Here is an 11,239-nt window from a genome sequence, read left to right as displayed (position 1 = left end):
TGGTAAAGCCTGCCTGCCAGGAGGAGGATGGGGAGCTGCACACACCTTGGTATAGACCATTTTTAACAAACTCACTATTGCAGGTTTACCAAATAATACGCCCAAGTTGTCATTGAGCATAAGTTAGTGCCTCTGTCTGCACCCACAGCCTGAGGCCTCACAACTGTCCTCTTCCCTCATGGCTCCCAGGTGCAGTGGCCTCCTTTCCTAATCTTGAGCATGACAAGGTCTCAGGGCTTTGGCACACACAGCTCCTGCCTGAGACACTCCACTCTCAGCTCACTGCACCTTCCATCTTCCGTGGCTGCGTCCTTTCCATAACCCCATTCTGCAAGGAGCCTGGCCTTGCCAAATACACCTGCCTCAGAGTGGTGGGCACCCTCATCCTCCTTCCTGCGCCTCGTCTCATCCACTTTCTTCCAGGCCTACTGCCATTAGTCACAATCCCTTGTTTCACTGTTGTGCTCACGTTCACTGCCACCTCTGGGCCTGAGTCCCCCAAAACATCAGGGCCACAGCTATTCACCCATCTGCCCCCATGACCCAATACAGTGCACCGAGCATTCAAATTATTTGTGAAATATACCAATCACAGACAGAGGTGGTCACAAAAGGCTCAAGAAAAGGGAAACTGAATCAGACCTTGTCCTGAGAGAAGCCAACTGAAAAGTCAACAAAAAGAAAGCTCAGGACAGCAGCCGACACAGTAAGAGTGTTCATCTCCCAGGCACTCGTCTAAGTACGTATTAGCCCATTTTATTCTCAAAACAATACTAGACAAAATATCGCCCCCATTTTATAGACGAAGTAAGAGGCAAAGAAAGCTTGCTACCTCCTGCAAGGCCACCAAGCCACAAATGGCTGAACCAGGATCCTGAACCAGACGGCCTGTCTGGGTGAGCCCCGTTCCCTGCATGGACCCCTGCAGTAGCTACTCTCCCTCACTTCCCACTGACGCCTCAACCCCAGGGACAGAATCTCCTGATTCCTTCACTCCACTGAGAAGATTCTGGCCTCAGCCAGGAATGACCTCTGACACCAGTCAGCATTTATTTATGTGACACCCATAAAGCTGCTGCACAGTTTGGCAGTTTCACAGGCATCATCATCATCAACAAAAGAGAATCCAAGGGCTCAGAAGCCCCAATACCCAAGAAAACTTCCAGCTCATAACGCACCTCTAATCCCGCTGAGCCCACCGCTGAGCTCCCCACCCCTCAGGACCAGCACTTACAGTTTCATCTTCCAGTTTGAGCTGGAGGCTCCTGTCTCCCTCTTTGTAGTCCTTGGTTAATTCAGCCGAGCACCACACTTCATCAGGGTCAGGGATCCAGACCCTTGTGCACTGAAAGATCAGAACAAAAGAAACTCAGACACAAAATGAAGCATTCAGGTTTCTAAATATGTATCATCCAGGAAGGACTCATCAGGAAAACTTTTAAAGCCATCTGCACACGTCTACCCCCACTTCTGATTTCAAGATGAGATAATCTGCGCTAACAGATAAAAACTTGCAGGATTGGTAACAAAGGGCACCTTGTAGATCTTAAGAGAACATCACAGGTCAATGAAATTAAAATTCCAGAGAGACTGCTGGGCCTGCATTTCGTAATATCTTTCCAGGTTTTATGCTAGTATCTCAAAAGGTGTTACAAATCAGTTATGTCAAAGGAGGTACCTAGCATTCTATGAACAAAACACATGCAAAAAAACCATCAAGACAGGATCACAGATCTTCAAAGGTCAGAAATGTCTGTGGTATTCCACATTCAAAGAAAAAAATCATTTTCCTGCAGTGGAAGAATGTGATTAGCAAGTAGAGAGTTTAAGTATCCCCAGGATGTCAGACATCTCAAGTTTATTTGTCCATTCCTTAAGCCTCAAACATGCCCCAGAATCTCACTCAGCTCCTCTAGCAGCTCCGATTTGCAGACAAAGTCATTGAATTGGTCAAATGTCAGAAAGAAAGAGCACAGCCCTCAGGAAGTAATGGTGGAGAAACAACCTCCAGTGATGGCGCCCAGCACGTTCTCAGTGTAACTTGGGGATTCTCAGCCGTGGCCTGTACATTCGAGTCACCCAGGAAGCTTCGACAACACCGATTTGGGGTTCTGCCTCAGACCAATACAGTCAGGATGTGAAGTTAACAGAAAAGCTCCCAAGGAGGCTAGCACGTGTGGCAACAAACAGCAGCATCTGGATCTGCTGGCTGTCACCCCTGCCACCACTGTCTGCTCAGCTGTCAGACCAGTTCCTAAGTTCTCATCTCACAGGTGATGTCCATAGGTCCCAGTTGCTTTAGGCACCATCAGAAGACATGTGCATATGCATACATGTGGTTTCACAGTCTCCCCCCCCCCAATATTCTTAGCGAACCCGAAACAAATGGCTCTTTTGACCAGCCAGGATGTGTGCTTGGGTCAACGTAATCCACTTCATTCCTGGAGCGACAGGCACAGGCCCTGTGGCCAGCTACTCACACACAAGCTGCCAGCTGGATTCTGGCTCTGCCTTTAAAAATTTTTTTCCTCCAACTGATTTTAGTTTTAAAGTTAAGACTCTAATGCCTACTACACCCGTCTCTAATTCACTATTGAGCAGAAAGTCACAAGGTAACAGAATCAGAATCTGATTCTGATCAGTATGAAAGCAAACCAACCAACTTGCAGCCTTGACATGCCAACTCAGGGTACAAACCTAAGGCTTTTTTTTTTTTTTTGCATCACAAAAAAGTAAGTTGACAGAATCTTAACCTCCTGCCTGCCTTACAGTGAGATATTACTGTCTTTATAGTAAAATACTATAGAGCTTTATAGAAACAAAGAGCTTTACAGTATCTGAGAGCTGCGGAGTACAGCAGAAGGTGTTCTGAGGGATCTCCAGTGAAAAGGTTTCTGAGCACTTATTGACCTTAACCGTTAACATCTCTTCTGCTCTCGGGAGTTCTAATCTGTATTCTTCACTGTCACTTAAGCCACCTATCGAGCCAGAATGACCTTTAAGACCCTGTCCCTTCTTTAACTTCACTATGGTTCTCTCTGGTCTCTATTCTGAGTTATACTCCTGGGACTTTCCCTGACAATCAACCCACCCAAGAAATCTTACACAAAGCAAAGTCTCCGCTCTGGGTAAATCATGTCAGGAACGTCTCAGGAGAACAGAATGACTAACAAGAGAAGAACGGGGCAAATCCCAAGAGGAGCTGGATGAAGGCAATGATACGTGGATACTGGGAGCAAGGTCCCCTCCGGCCTTCATGCTGTAGCTGTGTGCCAGTCACGGGGCAGTTAATTACATCTAGCACTGGGGGAATCTCACTGCCTGGTGCTTTCATTCTTACTCTAGGACAGTTCATCTCTCTCTTCTCAGAGCACCTGGGAGGCAGAAAAGGGGCTTCTCAGATTTTTCCCATCCCACACAACCTATCCCAACATCCGGGCCAGGGAGGGACCCTAAGGATACTCTAGAGCTCTTTGTTCCCTCGATAAGGGCCTTGGCATCACCATTCTGGAACATTTCAGAAATACAGAATCTCAGCCTCCATCTAGACCCATCGGATCAGAATCTGTACCTGACTGCTTCTGTTCTGCTGTACACCATCTTCTTCTTCTCCGCCCTTCTAAAACTGTCAGCAGACCACGGCTGTGGGCCAAATCTGGCAGAATGTTGTGGTAGAGGCCCACGAGTTAAGAATGGCTTTTAAACTTTTAAATGGCTAAAAATTAAAAGAATGAGATTCACATGACATGAAAAAGATGTGAAAATCAAATTTTGGCAGCCATAAATAAAGTCATACTTGTTATTTAATAATTCCACCCTTCAGTGATAGAGTTCAGCAGTTATGACAGACACCCTATGGCCCAAAGCCTGAAGTATTCACTATGGGCCCTTTATAGGAAAGTAAGCCAACCTCTGCCCTTGTACGTGCTGTTTTCCTGAGCCCAGGATGCCCTTCCTCACTTGACCATGAGGGCTGAGTCCAAATTCCAGCAACATATCCTCACTGAACACTTTCTTCCCTGTCCTCTATGGCGTTAGCCATACTCAATCATGAGTTACCACAATAAATTCTTCTGCGATTGCAAAACTAGCAAGAAAGCTAGTTGTTTCTTCCATGTTTCATCTCATTACAGCAAGAACTTTCTGATACACTTTTGGGCATCTTTGTACCCCTGGCATCTAGCACGCTGCTGGCACATAGCAGACACTCATTAAATGTTCACTAATGGCAGGAATCATTAAACAGCATTTGCGTTTATGGGGCACCTGGCTTATATGTAGAACACACTGTGATAAGCACCACATAATCCAATACAAACATGAGGCTCTACACCCTAAACTTAAGGTACAGATAATGTAGTTGGGTACATAATTCACACAAAAAATACTCTAATGGAGTAACGCGACCGATTACTAAGGAGAGTAATGGATATCCACTGGGCGAAGGGATAGGGAGAAAAGGGGCAACAAGTTAATGCCAGCTTCAAAGGGCAGGGAGTAGACGGCCAAACTCATAACTTTAAAAGGATGTGATGTATGCAGATCTAATGAAGCAAGCGGTAAGACTCAAACCCTGTAAGTACGTACCTAGGCACCTAGCATGTCTATCTCGCGGGGACTGAGTGAGGACATGTGGACGTTCACTTAGATTATTACAGCTCCTTGTTAAAGCAGAATGAAGTCAACCCTCTGTTCTGTGGGTACAGGGCTGCTGACATCTTCAGGCAGCACCCCATCTGCTCCTGCCTTCTCACTTCTATCCTGCTTCAGATTCTCAGCTTAAAGTGCCTATAAATTACGGAGCAGGGCTGGTCACCCAATGTCACGCACACCACGCATAATGAGCGATTTACAGATCTTCCCAGGGTAATTTTAACCATAATCAAATTTCACTTTACATGCTAGCTTTGCAAACAACCCCCTCCCCACTCACCCACGAAGATGCATTGCGTCTGTAATATACAAAGCAATATATGATCAGTGGGAAATGAATGGTCAAGAAGGCAGACACGCTAAGGAGAGAGACACAAGCAAAGACTCAGGAAGATAGATCTGAGCATTACAGGCAGAAAGATTTAGAAGGGAAGGGTTTCTCTTTGGGGAGATGAAAACATTTTGCATTATCAGAGGTACTGGGTACTTAACATTGTAAATATACTGAGTGCCAATGAGTTGATCACTTTAGGTTTTTTTTTTTTTTTTTTGAGACAGAGCCTCAAGCTGTCCCCCTGGGTAGAGGGCTGTGGCATTACAGCTCACAGCAACCTCCAACTCCTGGGCTCAAGCGAGTCTCCTGCCTCCGCCTCCCAAGTAGCTGGGACCACAGGCGCCCGCCACAACACCCGGCTATTTTTTGGTTGCAGCCGTCATTGTTGTTTGGCGGGTCCGGGCTGGGGATTCGAACCCGCCACCTCAGGTGTACGTGGCTGGCGCCTTAGCCGGTTGAGCTATAGGCGCCGAGCCCACTTTAGGGTTTTTTGTTGTTGTTGTTAGTTGTTGTTCTGAGACAGAGTCTCACTCTGTTGCCCAGGCTCAAGTGCCATGGCATCAACATAGCTCACAGCAACCTCAATCTCCTAGGTTCATGGGATCCTCCTGCCTCAGGCTCCCAAGCAACTGAGACTACAGGTGCCAGCCACAATGCCCGGCTATTTTTTCTATTTTTAGCAGAAATGGGGGTCTTGCCTTCTTCAAAAGGGATTCTCCTGCCTGGCCTCCCAGAGTGCTAGGATTACAGGCATGAGCAACCAAGCCCAGCCAAGAATTGCTAATTTTATCTCACTTTAAGAGTACACACACTTGTCTGGTTGCAGAGGATGGGAACAGCATCTTGTACACCCTCGCTCCTGCCATGGGTTCTCACTCCTAGTCTATGGATAAGCAAGCAGTAAGATAAAACATTTTCCTGGAACGTCTCCATTTTATGAGCCAGACAGAAACTCTCTAGAAACAAGGTTCTGCATTGGCTTTTAGTTTCTCACCTTCAAGGAATTCCTTCAAATAAGCCTGACCGCTACTAGATTATTGTAAAACAACAGAACGTGGGAAAGACAAGCCCACTCACATGATAGCAAGCCCATCCTGTTTATCTAGGAAAAGCTTATGATTTGGGAAAGCACTTTGGGGAAGAGCCCCCCCATATTTCCAGGAGAAGGCAGATGCCTATGTCAAGTGCAAGTGGGGTAACCTATTCAGCAGGTCCTGTGCCCACATTACCAAGAGCCAAGTCAGCAGGAGAACCAGAGACCACCTCTCAGCGTCTGACTGTAAGTCCTCCAGTGTCTACCCTCTCCTAGAGAAATACTGATTTTCCTACAGCAGCCCAGGACCTGCTGAGCATGTATTTTATACAGGTAAAATGCCTCATAATTACACATGAAAACAAGTACGAAAGCCCATTTACAATGACACACCAAGCTAGCCACCAGGTGATTTCAGCATTCAGCATCAGGCAGACTGAAGTTTCAGTTGCAACAAAGCCTTGACCTGAAGCAAGGCATCCTGATCAGGGTTCCTAAGGAATGAACAAGAAGGAACACTCTCCAGCACAACTCAGTGGCTGCCTATGGATAAATGGCCCTTCTATTCCTCTGTTTAGGGTCCAAGGACAAAAACACTGATTTCTTCACCACTGTAACCCTAGCACTAAAATAAAGTCCATGATTTTTAGTAAGCACTCAAATCTTTGCTCCAAAGTGAAACCAGGGCTCTGGCTGTGGGGAAGGGGTGAAGTCCTTTTGATAGAAAATGTCAACAACCTTTTGCTCAGGACATGAGTTTTTGCTAGAACTAACCAGAGAGGTTGCAACATTCAGGTGATCTGCCTCCATCCTTCAAGGAGCACAGATGCCAACAAACTTCTCCACAGAAGACCAGTCTGAGATGGAGCACAGACTAGCATCAAACAGAAGTCGCCAGCACAGAAATGAATCATCAGGTAGACTGGAGGTTTCAAGCAAAAATCTAGTTAGAAAAAGGGAGGTAAAACCTACAACTCAGACGTCACTTGAGCCAGAAAGCATCTCACCCAACAAGAGGACAGCAGGCTTCCCCCTACCTTGGCTGGAGCCCCAGGACAGTGTGCTGAGAACTACAGTGCTAAGGATCTAAAACACCTTAGAGGTCAAACGAACTGTCCTCACCTGAAACTCATACCTTCTAAAAGAAGATATTCACAGCTCAGCAAGACAAAAACACTTAAATACTCTTAAGAATGCCACAAATAGCATCTTCTGCTTGGTGTAAATATGCCCCCTTTGAAACTTCTGCTATTGAAACAATAATTCTATGGAGGGGAAAAGAAAGAATCAACACTTCAAAGTAAGACAAAACTTTATCTCAAAAGAAGGGAAAAAGAAAGAAAAAGTCTCCATCTGTTACCCAGGCTAGAGCACCATGGCCTCAGCCTAGCTCACAGCAACCTCAAACTCCTGGGTTCAAGCAATCTTCCCGCCTCAGCCTACAGGTATGCACCACCATGCCCAGATAATTTTTGTTTTTATAGAGATGAGGTCTCACTTTGCTCAGGCTGGTCTCAAACTCCTGAGCTCAAGGGATCTTCTTGCCTCGGCCTCCCAGAGTGCTGGGAATACAAGCATGAGCCACCACACCCAGCCTAAGCCAGTAATTTCATTTCAGCACTATCCCTAAGAGCAGCCTCCCAAGTGGCCTGGTACCTGGCAGGGTATTGCCATGCTGGAAGAACTATGAAGACACCTTACCGAATTGTGCTTGTAGAAAGTGGGTCATATTCCACCTTTTTGCAAAGTAAGAATTTGGAAGACAAAGGCTTAACTTTTTACATGCTATCCAAGCAGAACCTCTCAACCTTTCGTGCATTTTCTGATGTCTGGAGATAGGGTCCATGGGCCTAGACTAGCTATATCCCTAACACAGTGGTGATGATGAGTCCTCCAAACTTTGGGGACCAAAGTTAAGAACATCCCCACCGTGGAGCTGCTGGCCATCTTTCCTTCCTATTTACTGGGCTCCCACTAAAAGAGACAGAAGAGCAAGGAGGTTAAGATTGAGATGAAAAGAGTTCCCAATTCCTGCCATCAGGGTACTGAGGCTCAGCTTCCTCACAAGGTATTTCCTCATCTGGGGAAACAATCTTCTGTATCAGGGTTGTTAGGATTAACTGACATATAAAATATTTAGCACAGTACCTGGCACATTGTAAATGCTTACTAGTTATTACTAAGGCAGGAACTCAAGGCCCTTGCAATGAATAATACCTGAGGACTCCTTATAAGAACACACAGACACAACCCAATAAATCCCAACAGAATCACATGCATGCAAATCATGGGAACATACAAACTCATCACTTCCAACTCCTCTCCGAGGAGCAAGCCACATCTTACTTGCCGAGTTCATTCATTTCCATTAAAGGTTTCCTGGGCCAGTAATAACCTTTCCTTTTCCTTAAATGCTCTTCAATGGGAAGCGCCTTGTAATTTAGTCACTTGGGAGACTGCTCTTATGGTGGTGCTGAAATGGAATTACATAGGCAATTTTATAATTGTTTGCATAGATCCAAAGGAACCAAATTCACGTGTGATTTCTAAGACAATCAAGGTGAGTTCCTCAGTCCAACCCAGATCTCTCCCTATCTTGCTTCCTATTTTTAGTTACATGACAAAGAACAGGGCTAATCTGAAAGGCAGGAGAGAGAACTACCATACAATGCACAGGGGCCAGGATGGGGAAGAGCCAGTCCACTGGACTTGGGGAAAAGGAGGACAGGGAAAGAAAAAAAGACAGCTTCATTCTGTAATGGCGTAACTGTAGTTACACAGGAAAATTATAATAAAATCCAACCCTTCCTATCATTTAAATGAAACCAAAGTCAATTATCCTGAAAGGCAAATCCATCTGCACGTATCTGGAATTAGCCACCAGTCATTTTTTGCTATCTTACCTGCTTAAGTTATCTCATCTCAACTAAGTCTTTCGAGAAAAGAGTCAATTCTTTGTGATACGTGATCATGTCTGTCACAATTAACCCTCAGTCCACATTCTATTTCTGTGTTTGGAGCTAGTAAATAACAATCTCCACTTGGCTGCTGAAAGCAAAATTTACTTTTCTACTGCTGCAGAGACATGGTTAACAGAGTAAGCAGTATGTCCTCAAGGGACAAATTGAGGAGCTGGGAAGAACCTGGGGGGAGGGGTAGGGTTGCAAAGCAGTGTACTTGGTGACGGGAGCTGCAGTGATACCCGAGGCTTAGAATAGCTGTCAAGCAACATGCTGAAGCTGCAAGTCACCTGGGACATCCCACCTTCCTTTTGGTCAATGGACCTATCAGTTTAGTACCTTCTGAAGCTGGAATATAAATCTGAGTCTGAGCCGGGCACAAGGGAACATCCTCCAGACACTGTAATTGGTCTATGTCAGGGGTGTACAACCTTTTTTTCTCTGCCACACTTTGGAGGAGAGTTATCTTGGGCAACACATTAAATACACAACACACTACTGAAAGCCGATTAGCAAAAAAAAAAAAAAGTTAATGCATACTCTGCACAATAGGCGTATCCTACACCACAGTTGATTATCAGCATGCAGCCCACTGGCTACAGGTTGGACACCCCTGTGGAATTATCACTAAAGTCTCCCATTCAGAAGGAATATGTCCACAGCAAATCGGCTTTGTAAAATGCAAGCATTTAACCTTGCTTGCCAATGCTAAATGAATTTAACCTGTTTGACAAAGAAGCTAAAAAAGATTTACTCAAAGCTATCACATATCATGCAACTATGTGTATGCCTGAATCCAATCAAAAAGCTAAAACTTTCTTGAAATCCCACTTAGAGGAACATGGGAGCAGCTCCTGAACTATACAAATGTTCCCTGTACAGGGCAATTTAGGATGGAGTTAAGCAACTCGCTATCAGAATAAAAATATGTCAGTCTCTTAGGACTGTTCTTAAGAGCATACCATCTTCATTTTCAAAGCTCTTTAGACATTCCTGCTTTTTGAATCTGTATATAATGCCATTACTGGATAGTTGATTTCCTCTTTGTCCTGTGGATTTATACTGTTACGATCTCTGTGGTCAAAGGCTAATATATCACTTCCCCCCAAGGAAACAGTAATAATTTATAATTACTGTAACACTTACTGGAAAGCCATAGCCCTAGAAACATCCACCAAGTCCAAGTTTTTTGCTTCCATTTTCCTGTTCCATTATTTGACCTCTAAGCAACCAAAGCTAGCAGTGATTGAAGTTATTTCAGGCTAAACTCTCTTCTGCTATTAATACTTCATTGAGCAAAATAATTGAGAGAATGCATCAGAGTACCCTTATTTTCTAAGAAATAACTGGGAAAACTGCACCTTACACCTGGATACCTGAGTAGATAAGTTTGCTCTTGTCCTTAAGGGATCACCTGTCTTGGAACTTAGACTCTTCACATGTGGTACTCACGCCAGCTCTTACTTGTCTTTCCAGAGGAGCAAGTCAGCCTCCCCCCATCCCCAGTTGTTCAAATACCTCTTCCAAATACTTCATCTTTGAGGCTGTCCAACAAACATTCTTCAATTCCTTAACATTCCTAGTAAGCAACAAGGGCCTACAAACTGGAATACAGAACTTGTCATACAGTCCTCACACAGGTACTCCCTGAACAACGATGCATGAGAGGCGGGCACTGTGGGAGGTGTTAGGGCACAGTGAAGACAAGGCATGTCACTGTCTTCAAGGATCTCAAACCACGCCACATAGCTAATCTGCTGCAAAGACTGGTCAACAGCACTGACATGCTCCTAACACACATGACAGGTGACCTCACCTAGTCTGGGTCATCACAAAAGGCCACACTGAAGGAGGATTCACGTCAAATCCTAGATGGGTAAGGAAGCTGGCTGGGCAAGGTGGGGATGGAGGGGGCCTCCTGACAGAGAGGACCTGTGTGACAAGCCCAGAGTAGGGAGATGATGATCCGACTGAGGAGCTGAAGTGGGGCCAGTACAGGTGGGACCCAGGACAGTGAAGAAAGGGGCCAAAATAACACAGGAGAGAGGTATAGGAGCCAGATCCAGTAGGTTCTTAGGGATTTTATTCCAGATTTTATCAATGATTCTGTGGCCAATGGAAAATTATGCATAAGATTTAAATATGGAGAAGGAAATGGTCAGATCTGCATGATTAAAAAATGATCCCTTATGGAATGATGTCCACGGAAAAATATCCTCAAGATGAGGGTGTAGTTCAATTTTCTTTTTTTTTTTTTTT

General features: G+C 45.0%; 1 protein-coding gene across 1 annotated transcript in view; it reads right to left on the bottom strand.

The window, feature by feature from the left end:
- Positions 1-11,239, bottom strand: part of MYO5B (myosin VB) — a 316,910-nt gene that overhangs the window by 182,718 nt on the left and 122,953 nt on the right. Inside the window, exon 2 of the mRNA XM_023510163.1 lies at positions 1,235-1,345. Within this exon, the coding sequence (XP_023365931.1) occupies positions 1,235-1,345 (111 nt within the window). The remainder of the gene's footprint in view (positions 1-1,234; positions 1,346-11,239) is intronic.

Source organism: Otolemur garnettii, unplaced genomic scaffold, assembly GCF_000181295.1.
Source record: "Otolemur garnettii isolate 467f Iridium unplaced genomic scaffold, OtoGar3 scaffold00012, whole genome shotgun sequence".
NCBI classification, from domain to species: domain Eukaryota; kingdom Metazoa; phylum Chordata; class Mammalia; order Primates; family Galagidae; genus Otolemur; species Otolemur garnettii.
Note: the sequence above shows the minus strand (reverse complement) of the source record. Positions and strands in the feature narration are given on the sequence as shown.